The sequence below is a fragment of the Pygocentrus nattereri genome, chromosome 9, assembly GCF_015220715.1.
Source record: "Pygocentrus nattereri isolate fPygNat1 chromosome 9, fPygNat1.pri, whole genome shotgun sequence".
Lineage (NCBI taxonomy): Eukaryota > Metazoa > Chordata > Actinopteri > Characiformes > Serrasalmidae > Pygocentrus > Pygocentrus nattereri.
Genome location: NC_051219.1, coordinates 16,632,447 through 16,650,748, shown reverse-complemented (window position 1 = coordinate 16,650,748; position 18,302 = coordinate 16,632,447). Strand labels below are relative to the sequence as shown.

The 18,302-nt window shown below is 40.9% G+C and overlaps 1 protein-coding gene across 1 annotated transcript; it reads left to right on the top strand.

The window, feature by feature from the left end:
* The first annotated feature begins 6,166 nt into the window (after positions 1–6,166).
* On the top strand, positions 6,167–17,552 carry ccn5 (cellular communication network factor 5). Its single transcript, XM_017694313.2, has 5 exons — positions 6,167–6,306; positions 9,466–9,682; positions 11,824–12,072; positions 15,458–15,678; positions 16,256–17,552. Exons 1-5 carry the CDS (start codon positions 6,235–6,237, stop codon positions 16,535–16,537), a joined length of 1,041 nt encoding a protein of 346 aa, XP_017549802.1. The 5' UTR covers positions 6,167–6,234; the 3' UTR covers positions 16,538–17,552.
* The last annotated feature ends 750 nt before the right edge of the window (positions 17,553–18,302 follow it).

The window sequence follows — 18,302 nt, the reverse complement described above, 5'->3', positions numbered from 1 at the left end:
GGAGGAGGGATAACGTTCTGGGGCTGTTTTTCAGGCTGTGGGCTTGAACCCCTTAGATCATAGGGTTATGTTAATGCTATACCATGAAAAGATATTTTAAATAATTATTTCCTTTCAACTTTGTGGAAAGGCCCTTTCCTGTTCCTTCCCTTTAAATTTTAGCCCTGGAGTTCTGCCACCTTACTTTAGGATGTCCTGTCCATTTAAGAATGACGCAGAAGAAAGGTCACTAGCCAGTTGCATGGGAAGATCGCTAGCTGTTGCAGGTTAAGATGGTCACATGGCCAGTTGTTAGTAACCTACATGAAGCTTTGAGAATTCAGCCCCTGATTAGATGGTTTCATGAGTTTGGTGTGGTAGAGGGCCAGTGGCCTTCACAGAGCCCTGACCACAATCCCACTGACCACCTTTGGGATGATCTTAAATGCTGATTGCTAGCTAGGCCTTCTCAGCCAACACCAGTGATTTTTTTGACTGAGTGGGCATAAATTTCCACAGACACACTTCAAAATGTTGTGGGAAACCTTGCCAAATAAGTAGAAGTCACAGAGGGGTGCCAACACCTTATTATATAGCCCATGGTTTTGAAATGGGATGATGTAGGTGTAGCTCATGTAGGTGTGATGGTCAGGGGTCCATATATAGCATATAGGTTAAGATGGTCATAAGGCCTTTACAACAGTTTCTCCCACTAAGCTTTGAGAATCCAGCCCTTCTTTGTTTTGTGTACGTTCTGGTTGGTAAATGTGACGTTGCCCCCAATGCACATATTGACATTACACACAAATACAATGGCAGAAACCTATAAGAACACTTTTCACAGGTTCACAGGTGCATAGTTTGGTCCTTAGTTTAGCCTTGCAGGTTGGTAGCTGTAATGCAACAGGGAGAGATCTAGCTAGCAGAAAGGAATTGGAAAACTGCTAAATTAGGTGAAAACTAGATTAAAAAAAACTTTCTTTATAACATAATTTCCTGTTTAGTGTGAGCTGATGACAAGCAGCACCACCTCCAACTTGTTATTCTTTCCAGAAACACATTCAAGCCCCAAAATGGTCTCTCCTTGTCTGGGTTGCGTGTCAGAGTATTGTCAGAAATGAGCTTATTCTTAACTCACTGCTTTTCCAGGTTTCCAGGGCATCCTTTATCTCTTGTGATAGGAAGAGGCAGGTTTTCATTGTGCTGTCACATCAGATTCCACTGTTATCTGTACATAATGACACCAATGTAAGCGATAACCCTAAGATAACAGTGTGGACTAGACAAGACCGACTGCACAGGCATCTGTTTTCAATTCTCCCTTCTTATTGACTTTGGGATAGGAGTGTTGCAAATACTAGAATAATCACATTCTTTGTTACTCTCAGGCAAAGCAAGAGTCCTGTTTATATTACTTTAGCAGTGAATGAGCTAGTGTCTAGAGAGAGCTCAGTTTCATGCCGTCTGGTCAAATGTACCAATTAATCAAAGTTTAATTGGATGCTGTGGGACCTGATTATCTGGGATACACAATTTAGGAAAAGACAAAAATGAGACTATTAGGAAGGTCAGTACTGGGATTGAGACGATTGTTATTCACCCTACGTAGCCATTCAGTGTTTGCCTTAGCCTAGAATGTCAACATCCTATTGTGTAAAAAAAGGAATTTGCTAGGAAAAGTTTGGTTTCACTGATAAGCAATGAGCTGTCATTCAGTGCAGGCAATGGTCTGGAGCCATTCCTCCTCCACACGAGTTAACACTCTGGAATGGCAGCAAGGTGCTAAAGGAAAATCTGAGTGTATTCTTTGGAAGGTGTCCTACCCACAGCCAGTTTGCTTACTGTAATATTCTGATGAATCACAGTCTGCCATTCCAATGACACACTCCCTGATCAGCAGGCACAACTCAGCAAGGTTAAACTTATTTTCTCAACCCAAGTAAATGACTCCCTCCCACTTTTGGAGTTTTCTTTTAATTTAGCTGTTAAGTATCCAGTTCCTTTGTACATAAGATCCCATATTGGGACATACACTGTGTGGACAAAAGTATTGGGACACCTACACATTACAGTCACAGGAGCTTGATTTCTAAATTCATAGGCAATAATATGGAGTTGCCCCCCCCCCTTTGCTGCTATAAAAGCTTCCACTCTTCTGGGAAGCTTTATACAAGATTTGCTCATTCATCCAGGAGAGCATTTGTGAGGTCAGATATTGTTGTCGGACTAAAAGACCTGCCTCACTATCTCTGTTCACGTTCAACCCAAAGGTGTTAAACAGAGTTGAGGTCAGGGCTCTGTGTGGACCAGTCAAGTTCTTTCACACCAAACTCACCTAACTTTGCCTTTGCGCACTGGGGCTCAGTCATGCTGGAACAGTCTTCCCCAAACTGTTTGAAGCATAGAACTGTCCAAAATGTCTTGGTGTGCTGAAGTATTAAGATTTCCCTTTGGAACTGAGGGGCCAAGCCCAACTCCTGAAAAACAACCCCATAGCATTATCCCTCCTCTACCTTTTTTTCACGCTGGAAACAATGCAATCAGGCAGGTAACGTTCTCCTGGCTTTTGCCAAATCCAGAGTCCAGACTGCCAGATAGAGAAGTATGATTCATCATTCCATAGGATGAGTTTAAAATGCTCCAGAGTCCAGTGATCCACAGGTGTTTCTGTCTGTTCTTCCATTGTGAAAAGATAACTCAAACTATGAGTCTGAAAGGATGTTACTAAAAAAAAAAAAAGATAAAAACTGAATATCTGCATAACAAGGAAGCTGCTGGTGTTCTCAGAACAATGGACCGACCACCCTAGAGCGTAGACCTTGACATCACTGTATGTATTTTGGATTACTTTGATGGCAAGAAGTGAAAAATGCAACCAACTTCTAAGACTGAACTTTGGAGATATGGAAAAATATGCAGATTTCTTAGAAAAACTGAAAACGATTTTTCTGAAAAAAAAAGGGAGTGGTAATGAAGGCAAAGAGTGTACACAATTAATATTGAAAAATGTGCTATTATATTTAGTTGTTTAGTGTTTCTGCTTTTTCTTGATGATGAAAACAAATAACTTGCACTTGTAAACTGTACACTGTATACTGTATTTGTTGTTATGCACACTTTAACCCCATTCATCATTGATGAGTTTCTGACCCCAGCATCTCTAGAGATTGATCGGTGGATCATTTTCAGCACAGCACTGACACTGACATGTTTGCAGTGCTTGTATGGGTCTATCAGGCATAGCATTGTTGCTGGGGTTTTTACACACATCCGTTGTCCACCACCCAAAAATATCCAGCTAAGAGCAGCTTGGCGGTGAAAAACTGACCACTGACGAAGGGCTAGAGCAAAATGTGAATGACAGCAGACAGTGCACAAAAAAAGTCTCTTACTGCACAAAGTAGCAAGGTGGGCTTAAATATTTCTGATAAACAGCCAGTGTTTTTGTTGAAAGTGTGACCCAGCGTCTTTTCCCAGAACATTTTAAGCATTCCTGATACATAATTACTCAGTGTTGCTCCACAGCATATTTTCTATTCCATCTGACTTTGATCAATGTTTATTTTAGAATAGTTATAGAACAAATAATATTTGGATTCCTATTCTCAGCTTTTTATGCGTTTTAGAGCAAATAGTGAGTCAAAAAACCTCTAGTTTTGATATAGTGAGTCAAAAAAGTCCATTACATGACATGATTGAATATGCTTCTCACTTCTCAATTGGCTGTTTTTTTAATTAAGAAATCCACATGCCAATCCTGCCCTTTACAGGCTAACTCTGCATTAAACTGGAACATTCCAATGTTGTGATTTTTGGAAAGCATGTCAAAATAAACCCAAGCGTGGCTGGCCAAACCTTCACGTCCAAGTTAATATCTTCTTGACGTTTGCTGTATCTGGCAGGCCACATGTGTCCCATCTGGATTCGTGTGACCAACCGTATTTGCAAAGGTGAATTTCCCCCGTCTATGTCTATTTTTAAACCAGCACCTTAGCTGGTCGTCTTGTACTTTAATAGGGTTGTTTGGTCTGTGCACCTGATGTGAATAAAATGTGGAAGTAGGGATTTCTGGGAAGGTCAGATTGCACCATCCACAATGTGCTATTGAGCTATTTCTAGAACATAACTGTTGCTGTTGGAGTGTGAATTATACAGTGATATTTGTGGCCACTTTGTCCCCCACCAAGGGTCTTAACAGAGTTTGTTGCAGTAATAGTCTCTTCTCTTCTGAGAAGGCTTTAGATGTTGGAACATTTCTGTGATTAATTGACTGCATTCAGTCACAAGAGCACTAGTGAGGTTGACGCTGGATGATTAGTCCTGGATCACAAACACCAGTCTAACTCATCTCAGAGGTATTGGTTGGAGCTCCATCACTCCAGAGAACACAGTTGCGCTGCACTACAGCCTAATGCTGAGGAGCTTCATATCCCTATAGCCGACACTTGATATTTGGCATGGTGACTTTAGGCCTGTGTGTGCTTCGGTGTGACATGTTCTATTAGCTAGAATCTTTTATTTTATTTTATTTTTAGTTAGTTGTGGCCAGGAAACTCTTTGACATCAGTTACAAAATAAATAACAATAGGGACAATAGCAGAGGGCATAAACATTACCTTTGGAACAAATGAGAGGACATTTGGCCGTGGTAGCAGTGGCCTGCACTGGTGATTAGCTAGTTAGCTCTAATACTACCTGCTAGCTAGTGTCATTCAAGCACAACACTTTGCAAGAAACCTGCACACTTTTATTAAGCTGGTTTATTCACAAAAAGTTGTTATGCACCCTTCACAGTAAAAAAATATACATTGAGGAAGTCAAGCCTGAGCCAGTGTCAACAGTTTAGCAGAAATGGTGTAGCACACTGTTTGCATGCTTACATTTTTTTTTATTACACATGATTTTTACTTATGTAGGGAGACATATTTTAGTTTGTACTATTAGAATTATGTACTATTTGTAATTCAGTGGGAATTCTGTCAGTTTCTTGCAACATCTTCAAACTTAAATGGTTAATATGTAAACAAGGTGGTTCAGAGTGGGTTGAAATGAAATGCTTGGTTCTAGAGAACCTTGCCATGTCAGATTTGTTCACAGTGGTGGTGATAGGAATCAGACTTCTGAAGAGTTTAATGTCTCTACAAGCTCACAGAAAGTTACTAAATTGTTTCACAATACTTTTAAGGTATGAATTTGGCCTAAAATGTAAGCTATTCATAGTAGAAATAATGCAGGGTGTGGTAAGGCCAAATTATCCTCAAAGAATCCTCATTTTTTCAAATGTGCTAACCATAATTTAACCATTTAACCATAATCATCACATATAAAAACTGATAAGACACATGTAGGTTCACTGGTGATTTTGGATAGATGGTTCCTCTCACCACCACTGTATTGGTCTCTGGAATGACTCATTTCATACCATCAAACCACTTTTCTCAAGGACTGAATTATGCAGAAACCTTGAAAAAGTGGTGAAATTCCCCTTTTAAATACCCTTCCCCCAAACTTGTGTCTTTGACCCGTCCACCCCAAAACATGTACAATTCTTATTCAGGGGCCCCCTTAATCCCCACTTGTAATTCACAGCCAGGTTGGTGTTACTCAGTATCTCCTGTCTGTGTGCTCCTGTATGTCAAGTAGGCCTATTATTTCCAGCATTTCTCCTGTATGCCGTGTTGTGTGGCTGTGCTAGGAAGTTGCATGTAATTTCATTCGAATTTCTTCTCCAGACTCCTTCTGCATGAGCTCATTTGTTGTTTATTGTTTTCACTTTCAGTTTTCCGCTTTGCTGAAGTGATTCATGCTTAACAAAATAAGCCAGTCATTACACCGTCTCAAATTCACCATCCAGCATGCTTATGTCATCTTCCTCAGCCCAAGAGCAGGCCTTCATTAAAAGCCTTCCTCTGGCCAATAATCAGACGAATCCTTTCATCCCTCTCCACCTTATCAGCCATGTGACCTCAGTTACCGGCAACAGTGGGGGCCAAGCATAAGTCCATTGCTTGACCATGTCTGCTTTTGCTCCACTGCTTGTATGTTTTGTGTTTAGCTGTAGAGCAGGAGCGGTAAGTGGAAGCGGCCAGCAGGGATGTGGAATTTGAAACATTTCTGATTGCCGGCCAGCCACTGTTTACACGGCAAGCAAGCCGTGACATCAGAGGGGGGGAACTTTATAAAAGTCCGGCCAGTGAGCCAGCACTGGCCCCAGCAGCTCAGCATACACTGCAGTGGGACGCTCTGTTGGCCGGGATGGACAGCCAAGTGCAAAACACATACGGGCTGCTGCTGGCATGCGCACTACTGCTGTACCTGTGCTGCCAGGTGAGATGCTTTCTCTGCACCTCATTCACGGTCTAGGAAGATATGAAGTGTCTGAATAATTGGTTGATTTTGCTTTTAATTATTAGACTTATTATTGCTATAATCTGACTGATGTGTGTGTAAATTTTGCCAGTGCAGTTAGGATTAACCCCTTAATTTGCAGGTTTATTATTCAGTTATCACATTGTAATACTAAACTGATTTATGTTTAGCTAATTTCTGCCAGTGCACTTGTGATTAATACATTAAATTGCAGGTTTATCATTCAGGTACTGATGGTAATAGTTATTATAATTCAGGCTTTTTATTACTGTCAGTGGATTGATCTTTGGCTTATTTTTACCAGTTCACTTTGGATTAAAACCACTTTAACTGCAGGATTAAACTAATATGTAAGTGATATAATTATTATTGCTATAAATTGATTGGTGCTGCTTTTCTAATTTTCTAATGCAGTTGTGATTAAAGCCTGAGGAACTAAAATAGGTGCACATACATGCTCCTGGGGTTTAAGGGGTTACAGTTGGGGTTTATAACTTGCACAATTTGGAAGGCTGTTTACATTATGTGAGCTAATAGTTATTATCAAGTGCAAAAAAGCTACTCAAAAGCAATAATTGGTTTACCCTAAAAAATGTTTTTTTGTTAAAGTTTGTGAATTATAGTCACAAAGCTGTGGGACTGTATGTATAGACATGTCTATTATGTTACTAAAACTATGAACAAACCAGCTGTTTTGTGGGCTACATGCACACTTTACCAAGCCAATGGTGCATTTTGTCCTAATTCCTAACATTGTATTTCAAGCTAGACAATTACAATCTAAACAGATTGTGTTTTCTGAGCAGACAAAAGACTGTCTGAACTATCTATTAGATCTAACTTCATTCTGCTGGCTGGCTCCAACTTCGACTTTGTAATTGAAAGCATATTTATATTGCTTCTAGAGTCTGGGAACTCTTACCGTAAGTAATTCACAAGAGATGTTTTTTCCCTTTTTCCCCTTTCCCCAAAGCTTGTGCCTATGATTTGAGGGAGTCAAAGCTTTGTAAAATGCCAGATTTTCCACATAAAGAGATTTAAGGGAGCAAAATTATATGTTTTATAGTCTCTCAATCAATCAGAAGTGATCTTCTCAACAGTGTCAAAGCCCTGTAGATGGTAGAGTGATCACTTGGAACACTATGACTGAGGAACCTGAAGCCTAATGGGCAGTCAGTCCAGGAATAGCCACAGATTGGGCTGAATTCTTGCTGTTGTCTCTAAAGGCCAGTGTTGCTTCCTGCAAATGTCTGAATATCAGCCAAACCAAGCGTCTGCTAAACACTGCTCTGTGTTTTTGGCACCTGTGATGCATTTTGCAGGTTTTAAAATGCTTAATGTTGAAGCCCCAGTGGTGTCAGAAGTAGTAACTGTGCTGTGAGGACCTTTACAGTACACAGGCCTCAGTGTAATGAGCAGGCAGTGAATAGGGCTGGACATTATCTAAAATAAAAATCAAAAACAGCATTACCGATTACATCACTACTCATGAATGTGTGAGTTCATGCCTGTTTTCTCCCTTTCAGTCTCTGTGTTTCAGTACTGTGTATAACATGAAGTTATACCAGCAATCATGTATAACAGACAGAGTAGTCTGCTATCTACATTCACTCGATCCTTTTCCCTTCAAAGGGGTCATGTAACAAACTTCCCTTGAGCTAGTATAACAATGCAACAGCCCTCATGATGGCACCAGGGGTTCTCGTAAGGGGAAATTGTGATGGCAAGTTGACGAGCAGATGAACACATGTACACAAAAGCTACTTGAGTGCTAACAGCTACCCCTTTGTGGGTAATCTTTAGAATGATAAATACACTATATTGCCAAAAGTATTCAGTCACCGATCTAAATCATTGAATTCAGGTGTTCCAATCACTTCCATGGCCACAGGTCTATAAAACCAAACACCTAGGCATGTAGATTGTTTCTACAAACATTAGTGAAGTCCAGTCTTGAAATTTCCTCGCTACTAAATATTCCACAGTCAACTGTCAGTCGTATTATAACAAAGTGGAAGCGTTTGGGAACGACAGCAACTCAGCCACAAAGTGGTAGGTCATGTAAAATGACAGAACAGGGTCAGTGGATGCAGAGGTCGCCAACTTTCTGCAGAGTCAATCGCTACAGAGCTCCAAACTTCATGTGGCCTTCAGATTAGCTCAAGAACACTGTAGAGTGGAATCAGTTTCCATGGCCAAGCAGCTGCATCCAAGCCTTACATCACCAAGCGCAATGCAAAGCATCAGAGCAGTGGAGACGTGTTCTCTGGAGTGATGAATCATGCTTCTCTGTCTGGCAATCCCATGGATGAGTCTTGGTTTGGCAGTTGCCAAGAGAACGGTACTTGTCTGGCTGCATTATGCCAAGCATAAAGCGTTTAGTTGAGGGGGAATTATGGTGTGGGGTTGTGTTTCCCTTAGTTCCAGTGAAAGGAACTCTTAATGCTTCAGCAGACCAAGAGATTTTGGACAATTTCATGCTCCCAACTTTGTGGGAACAGTTTGGGGATTGCCAATTCCTGTTCCAACATGACTGCACACCAGTGCACAAAGCAACGTCCATAAACACATGGATGAGCAAGTTTGGTGTAGAAGAACTTGACTGGCCTGCACAGAGTCCTGACCGCAACCCGGTAAAACACCTTTGGGATGAATTAGAGCAGAGACTGTGACCCAGGTCTTCTTGTCCAACATCAGTGTATCTGACCTCACAAATGCACTTATGGAAGAATGGTCAAAAATTCCCATAAACACACTCCTAAACCTTGTAGAAAGCCTTCCCAGAAAAGTTGAAGCTGTTATTGCTGCAAAGGGTGGGCCAACATCATATTAAATAATGGATTTATGCAGATGAGCAAATACTTTTGGAAATATAGTGAATGTGAATGATTGATTGACAAAAGTTACAAGTCATGTCCATGAGCCAAAACAACAGGATATTTTTCTTCATAGCTGAGATGCTCTGGAACTTTTAGCTTTTAGATAGCTATAGATATGGCCTTTCAGGGATCAGCACTGGGTTACTTCTCAATCATCTCTGATGTCTCATGACATTTCCTTGTTGCCCAGCCCTAGGAGTGACCACAATGTTAGAATATTTCCTCTTCATTGCTCCAGGTTTGCTGTCAGCAGTGTGTTGGCCCATGCCAGTGCCCCAGCTCAGAGCCAGTTTGCCCAGAAGATGTCCCTTTGGTGAAGGATGGGTGTGGGTGCTGCCGGGTGTGCGCTCGCCAGAAGGGCGAGTCCTGCAGTGATGTGCTCCTTTGTGACAAGACACGCGGTCTGCAGTGTGACTACAGCACCAGCTTCCCTGGAGAACCCGGAGAGTGTGTCAGTGAGTAACTGAGCGTTCATTTCTCTTGCACTAAAATAGCTTGTCACATTGAAAACAAGGTCTATAAAAAGAGAATTATCAAGCATGGTTACAGGACCGCACTGTGAGGAGAACAAACAGTGCTACTGTGTGAGGCCTAATGACTACAACTTAGGCCCCTCTCCAAAATGTCTCAATAGCTATTAGCCCTGCCAGTGTTGACAGCGCTTGTTCTGGCTTCATTTACTGTGATACACTGTGGAGACCCAGTAAACTGACAGTGCTCATATAATGAATGGCACATCATCTGCAATTCTTAGCTTATTCAGTTCAGTTCAAACCAAGAAAGAAATTCATGACATTTTGGTTTGGTTCTCATTATTTAAAATTGAATGTGAAGAGTGCCCATGACCATGACCTCTGTGTAGGCCAGTTCCATCTACTAGCTACTAGTCTCCCATAATCACACAATGCTACCAAGCAGGCAGAGGGCTAGCATGTGCTTTCTCCAAAAAATGTGAAGCACCATCACATCTTTTCAAGACACCGCTAAAACAATATCATTGGTCAACATGCTTGGAGGAGAATGCTAACTGCCACTTCTGTTACATTAGCTAACAGACCCTTGTGCTGGCTAGCATCATGCTGTGTCAGGGGGTGAAGGCCATTCTACCCACAGCTGGAGAGGCCAGTTGTGCCCTCTTGGGTTGTAAAATGTATAAGAAGGTAAGAAGGTGCACAATCCTGCTCCTGGAAATCTACTATCCTGCAGAATTTAGCTCCAACCCCAGTCTTACACACCCGGTCCATCATGCTCCTTCAGGAGCAACATTAGAGGCAGGTGTGTTGCATCTGTACTCTCCAGGGTGGTAGATCTCCAGAAGCAGGATTGAGCACTCCTGTGCTAGACTATATAGGGCTTTGTACAAGTGATGGACATTCTGGTTCTATTCAGTGAGATCAATTGTCTCAGCTCACTGATAAGATCCAGGTCTTTTGGCTTTCAAATGGCTCTTCATTCAGTCTCACAGACTTATTGTTTTTTAAACAAAATTAACCAAGTTAGTGATATTATTTTCAATATAACGTTAGTCTACCAAGGATCACAAGATAAGCAAATGAACAAAATGCAGACAAATCGATCAACAGAGACAATAAATACATGAAAACTGCCAAGCGCAAAACCAGAACCAAACTAACACAACAGGTCTGGGGATGGTGTGGGGGTTCCAAGCAGATCAAGGGGGGGGGGGGGGGGGGGGGGGGTCCTGTGATGTTCAGTTTCAGCATTATAAGATACATTTAGGTTGTATCTGATAAAACCCCTCTGTTTTCTGATCCAACACATTAGCAAGCCCTTTCTGAGCCCAGAGTTGGGAACCACCTGTCCTCTTTGATGCTGGAGAAGCTCTTTGTCCATTTTATCAGCTCCACTTATAATACAGGTGCACTTTGTAGTTCTACAATTACAGACTGTAGACCATCTGTTCCTCTGCATAATTTGTTATCCCACCTTTACCCCATTCTTCAATAGTCAGAACCCCCACCAGACCACCACATATCAGTTGTAATGTGGGTGGTGAATCATTCTCAGCACTGCAGTGACACTGACATGATGATGGCATGTTAGTGTGTGTTGTGTTGGTACAAGTGGATCAGACACAGCAGTGCTGCTGGAATTTTTAAACACTGTGTCCACTTAATGTCCACTGTATTAGACACACCTGCCTTGGTGGCCCACCTTGAAGATGTAAAGTGAGAAACAGTAGCGCATCTGGAGTAATTATTAGTTGAGCTAACATTAGCATGGTGACTAATTTGGTGTTATTTCTGACCTGCCAGCAACATAGTTCCTGTCAGTGGTGAAGCATTTTAAACTGACTCGAAACTCAACGTGTAGTGACTCTAAACTCCAACCTAATCTTCATTAGGTTGAATGGGATTTTGCCAATATTCTGTAAAGCTTGTTCAACCTCAGAACAAATGACCATTTGTGTGTGGAGCATGAATAAGTCTAGCATATGAATTTGTAATATATCAAAGTCTAAGGCAACATGATGAATGAGAAAATGTTTAGAAAGCATAGTTAGCATGTGATATATTAAAGGGAACATGTGATTTTATCCTAATCCTGTTTGCTAATGGCCTTCACCCCTGCTCAGGTGAAGAGGAGCTGGGCTGCGAGCTGAATGGAGTCTCGTATCGGGAGGGTGAGACGTTCCAGCCGTCCTGCGCCACCCAGTGCCGCTGTGTGGGTGGAGGGGTGACCTGCGTGCCACTGTGCAGCGACGATGTCCGCCTGCCCACTCCAGACTGCCCTCACCCTCAGAGGGTGCAGCTGCCAGGAAAGTGCTGTAAAGAGTGGGTGTGTGAGAACATGGATAACAGCGTGCTTCAGGATGCACAAACAGGTAAACAGCCTTAATATAAGATGTAATAGAGAATAGTTGAGCAAAACACTATATTTACACTAAATATGATCAATCAGCCAAAACATAGTTGGTGTTACAAGACTAATGTAGCTAACAAGTAATGGAAGCTCAAAGCCACCACTGGCAGTGCGCAAATCACATGCATTAAGATAAAACTATATATTCCCTCACTATCATATGTCTGTGATGAAAAGTATTAACAGTAAAGTTGATTTTGACCTGATACTTGATCCAAATTATATGTTTTGTTGATTTTCTAAGTGAAAGTAAATTAATCCTCTAGGCACAATTAAATATGGTGTTTTCTTCAGATTTTACAGTACAATTTTCATTTATTTGCTGAGTTTAACTTTTTACAGCACAATTTCCATTTATTTGCTGAGTTTAACATATTGGAAGCAAGAAAATAGAGAAATATAAGAGAAATGTGCTGTACCTTTTGCACATGCCATGTTTTGCTTATTTATCTATCTTATTTTTTAGTTTCGTTCAGCAAATAAACAGTAATTATGTATGAAATGTGTGTTCTCTGTACTTATTTTCACAAAAACATGTCATTTGGTGTGCCAAAACTCATGAATACAACTGTATATTCAAAATTCAGCTGCTAGATTTATACAATAGAGCATAGTTGGGCATATTTAGAGCATAGTAAATCATATTTACACTAAATATAGTTAATCAGCCACAACATGTTTGGTGTCTGACATTTACTTCTTAAGTGGAGTCTTAACACTGGAGCTGCAAGGCTAATGTAGCTAACAAGTAATAGAAGCTCATAGCCACTAGTTGGCACTGTGCAAACTACAGGCCTAAATCATCACAAACAGCGTTTGGCTATTAAGTCTAGCCAAATATATATCTCAATTAGGTGTGCTTGTGGTTTCTGCAACGGTTCAACATACTGTTGTCTGTAAAAATGGAGAAGAGTGTGGACAACGTTCAGGCTTTAAGAAGGCAGGCAAATTGGTCTAAGGAGAATATCCTGTACATTTTTTTCACTCTTCTGTCACTTTAATATGCATGTTAATGTTAATGATAATGTTAAAAATGATTAAGTATATTTGATTGATCATTTGTACTGAACCCATTGCCATTATAGTTTGTGCTATGGGAGAGTCATACACTTGGCAGTTTTCCTTATTCAAAACATGAAAAAAGGTGGACTTGAAGAGCGTGTTTATGAGATAACGATTTTCACAAACATTTGGAGACAGAATTCGCTTTCCCGCATCATTATGGGAGTTTTCATAAATCATGAAAATGTTGTCTCTTGCCCAGTCTATTGGACAGCACAACGCAGGCAGTGTTTATCTGAGGCCCGTTGCTGACATTCCAGTCTGAGGTTTTTCACTGTGAGATCTTAAGCATTTCATTGAAAATGTCTTGCCAAGATGGAGCCCAACAGCCCAAGCAGCGAGCGCTTCCAGAAACTTTCCGTGATGCATTACCAGACTCATGTCTGTGTGAGCCTGTAATTAATGCTCGAAACCAGTTGGCCATGGAGCGGCTATGAGTGGGGCTAGCAAAACTCTGGCTACTTTCAGAACATCTGGAAATTTAAGCAATGTCACCCAAGTTACATAAACTGCGACAGTACATTTTGTTCATGTTCTTGTATGCGAAACAAGGGAGCTTGCACAGAGTTTCACTCAGCAAGTTCTGCCAACACACGGCTGATTACTATCACTCATTTTTCATCACTCATCACAGATTTTTAATTTGTGAGATCCCCTGAGTTTGTTTTGACCTCGTTCGGTCTACAAAGAGGAGAGAGTATGTCTTTAAATCGACCAGTTTTAACAAGAGTTTACATTTAGGCCTATGCAAATGACATGGCCTTTTTCTTGAGTTAACTGAGAGATCACAATACTATTGTTCTATTTTTTGTAGTTTGTATCTTACTGTATGTCCAGACCTATTCAGGCACCCCTTCTAAATAGTGAATTCAGCTACTTTAAAGCCACCCACTGCACTCTCTTCAAGTCCACCTTTTTTCATGTACCGCAGTTCAGTTCTACACACCCAGCTTGTATAATCTCCTTAGGAAAGTATTAGCAGTAGAATGGGATGCACTGGAGCAGCGGCACATGAGCCTAATGCTGCTATCAGTGCAAGTGGGGCAGTAGTTTTGTCTGAGACTCATTCACCTGACATGCAAGTTCATGTGGTTGATGTGAAAGATAAACAGAGCACTGAAGATGGGAAATGGGTATTAGCTAACAAGTATCTATCAGTTTTGGCCTGTTTTGCAGGTGTTTACGCAAAACTAGATTAACTGTTTTTAATTAAATGTTTAAAATGTGCTTCACTAATATCAGTTCTTATATTTGTACAGTTTTTCTGTTTGCTTTATGTTGTGTGAATGTTCTGCTTCACCATGATCAAAATAGCATTGACATCTCAGCCAATGTGTGCTGCTTCAAAAATTTCTATGTACCTGACTTAGTCATCCAACCCCGTAGGGCGTTTATGTGGTGCCTCTTGGTGGGAAGCTGTTTTTTCTGAAGAAAACAAGGAAACTGAAGAAAATAAAAATAGAACTATAACATTCATCACCTAACTAGCTAGCTAGCAAAACATATAAGGGGACGTGCCTGTTTTATCTTATGTAATATAAGATATGGTGTATATGTTCAGAAGTATTAGTCAATTAGGCTACTTTAAGGTGCTCATTTTGCTTTTTGCACACACAGCTTGTATAGTTTCTATAGAAAAGCATTGCTTATAGAATAGGGATGTCTCTGGGCCAGCTGTGCATGCACATAAGGTCATCATGCCCTACGCCAAGCATCAACAAGAGGGGGATAAAGCAGGGCTGAAGGATTAATCACTTTTTTATCGAAATCACAATTTGAAAGTCTTCACAAAAAATTGAAAAATAGCATTAGATATTTTGCCCAGATTACTCAGGCCTAGTATGCCCCCCTATCACTGAACTGTGGATCAGTGGAACTTCATTCTCTTAATCATCCAACATGAGTACCTGACCTCACCAAAGCTCTTGTGGCTGAATGCAATCAAATCCACACAGCAATGTTCTAATGTTTTAAAGCCTTCACAGAAGAGTAGAGGCTGTCACCACAGCAAAGGTGGCACAAACTACCCATGATTGCCTTTGATTTCAGATCAAATGCTGATCTAGAAGGAGTCTACAATGTCTTTTATGTGTGTAGTTTTATGGCTACCATGAAACGAATAAACTGAAATGTGGGGCCATACATACGTTTAGGGCTTAAGTTCGGCAGATTACCTTCTTGAGTGTTTTGGTTATTTAGGTCTCTATTCTGTTGTATCCATGTGAGTTTTATTGCATTAGGAGCTGTGCAGCACTAATGGCTTTGTTATTTTTGGATAACTGCAGCTTACAGCCTTGACCACTCACTGCCTGCCATGCCCGATTACCAAGCCAATCCTGGCTCAAACTGCATACAGCAGAGCACAGAGTGGAGCGCTTGCTCGCGAACCTGTGACCCAGGGATCTCCACACGTGTGTCCAACCAGAATCCGGCCTGCAGGCTGGAAATGCAGATCAGACTGTGCAAGGTCCGACCCTGCCACGCCTTCCCTCCCAGGACTCCAGTGGTGAGTCCAGGTCTGGCCAGTTCAATCTGGGGCCAGCAAATCACATTGTCCTGCTTTTATTATTATGAATATTTGTCAGTGCTGTTGAGCAATTGAAACGTTCGAAATACAGTGGAATACAGTCACTATATTCAGTTATATTGACCAGTTCAAAGTTTTTGCTCAGATGTTTCTGCCTTGATTGTTCACATTTGTGTTTGAAATCACCCATATTGGTCATTTGCTTACACATTTTTGAGTCAAATGAATGATCCACACTGATGACACTGCAGCAGACATGCACAAACCTTTATTACAAAGACTACTTTGTCACTGTCGTGTAAAAACCTCATAAACTTCTCATAAAACAGCTGTGCTATATGTTGTGTCAACACTTCATGATGAATAGACCAAAGAGTGTTCAGAGGCAGAAGCGCTATAAAGTGTGTAAAGTATAAAAAAACAAAGTAAAACAAACACAAATGTATTGGATATGTTATGTTAATTTTGCACTAAGACAAAAATAATCCAGTTTTGCCACTGTAATGTGACGCTGCAGATCAACTGTCAGTTCAGCTGTTCCCTGTTTTTATTTCAGTGGCCAAGGAAATGCCAGCCCAGCTACAAGTCAGCAGTTCCTGTCCGGCTGGTCCACCAAGGCTGCTACAGCACCCGCTTCTACCAGCCCCGGTACTGTGGCCTGTGCACGGACGGCCGCTGCTGCACACCTTACCATACCCGCACCGCCATTGTCCCCTTCCGCTGCCGGGGTGGCCGGCTAATCCACCAAGCTGTCATGATGATCAGTTCCTGCATCTGCCACTACAACTGTCCCTACTCATCTGGCGGCATCTACAGGAGACCTGCTTTCTGGGGCTAGAGATTGTGCACTAATTTATATAAAGTCCCATCTCATTCCCCAGGCTCCTCGCTGACTGGGCAGTTGGGTATCTTCATCTGTTTCACGCATCAGAAGAATAGCACTTTACACGTATCACACTATTTTTTTCATTGACTGACTGGAAAATGTCCTTCCATATAAAGAGCTCAAGAATGTGATCAAGTATGCCATTTGAGATTTGGCTAGCTTGAGAGATGGGTGGCTTCTTAAGGCTGGACTGGCCAATTCTGCACTTATAGCCTGTGTGTATGGAATTAGTTTGGACAAAATATTCATTTTGCCATGAATTTTAGAGAAAAGCATCATGGAAGCTTTTTTGCAATGTGTTAGCTAGGTCTATATGATGGCAGCTATTACTCTTGAACTAGTGCCTACAGCTTCCATGTTATACTTGATTACTGTGGCTTGTACAATAACTGCGACTGAGTGATACTCCTTGGTATTGTACTGTAGCTTTGGCTATACGAATGTAGTTCTGAGTAAAACTGAGATAGGGGCCCATTTTTTCATATGTTGTCAGTTGGATTTTGGCTTCTGGTGTGAATTAAATTCTGAAACCATCATTCAGTTCAATCACATAACATGGAACACAAAAGAAAGAAAAGTAAGAAAGAATGAAATGAAAGAATGAAAACAGCCCCTTAAGCACTTTTAAATGAATTTAACTGACTTGCTGTACTTTTCAGTGTGACCTTAATATCTCTTTAGGCAGTTTGTCGAATAATCTGTGTGAGATCCAAACATTTCCCAGAAGATAAAAAGAACACAGTAGAACACAGATCAAAGGAAAAATGGGAGGTTTCAATGAATACTGAGTCTGTTAAAATCAAGTGGCATCACACTCCAATTACAACTGCATAATAGCTGACTGGATGTTAGACTGTTATCTAATGGCTATTTTTTTATTTATTTTTACCACATGTGGTTTTCCCTCTTGTTCCTTGTTCAATCGTTCATTTTTGTGAAGACTGAATAAAAAATCTTCAAAATCACATTTTTAAAAGAATGGCATCACTGATTTGCTGGTACATTGTGTCTGTTTCATAACTAAATATTAGAGCCCAGTTGATATATTGGTTGGCTGATAATATCGGACCATATTGACAATCCAGTTGACGGTGATACTGCTAATATTTGTAATGGCAATGACCATGGGAATCACTAGGCCATGTATAGGAGAGTACTTTAGCTCTCCCAATGTTATTTAGCCCCTGAATCTACATTATTAATGGAAATCATCAATGTTTTTTCTCGTTCATTCTTTATTATTAAACTGTGTTGTCGTATCTCCTAATTCACAATATACTGTGATAGGGTGCAAACTGGGGAGGTGCTGCTGCAGCACTAATCCAACACACAATCAGTAAGAATCAGTAAGAATCTAAGTAATAGTTCTGCAGCTAATTATCTTGTACAGCCCTATTTGAGCTGGATTAGTTTTAACACTGAACGTTCGATAATGTCACCTGTAATGGATTCAAGTTGTTGATTCATACAGGATGAAATAATTGTGTAATCTTCCCCAGATAGTGTGGATGGAAATGTTATAGTGCCTAAAAACCTCCAGATATTATATTCTGTTCAGTGAGAGTAAACCACCTGACTCAGCCAGTGAGCAGATCAGCTTAGCAACAAGTCACTTGTCACAACAAGTAACGCTATAGCTACCAGAGAGCTTGTAGAGAAGAGAATTATTACTCTGTAATGTCTTCCAGGTAGCTCAAACAATAGAGGGCGCTCCGGT

Bases quoted from the DNA above. Each gene is read 5' to 3' on its own strand.
- ccn5 (XM_017694313.2), top strand. From the start codon at position 6,235: ATGGACAGCCAAGTGCAAAACACATACGGGCTGCTGCTGGCATGCGCA. The intron at 9,683-11,823 runs GTGAGTAACTGA...ACCCCTGCTCAG, and splicing joins AGAACCCGGAGAGTGTGTCA to GTGAAGAGGAGCTGGGCTGC. The intron at 15,679-16,255 runs GTGAGTCCAGGT...TTTTTATTTCAG, and splicing joins TCCCTCCCAGGACTCCAGTG to TGGCCAAGGAAATGCCAGCC.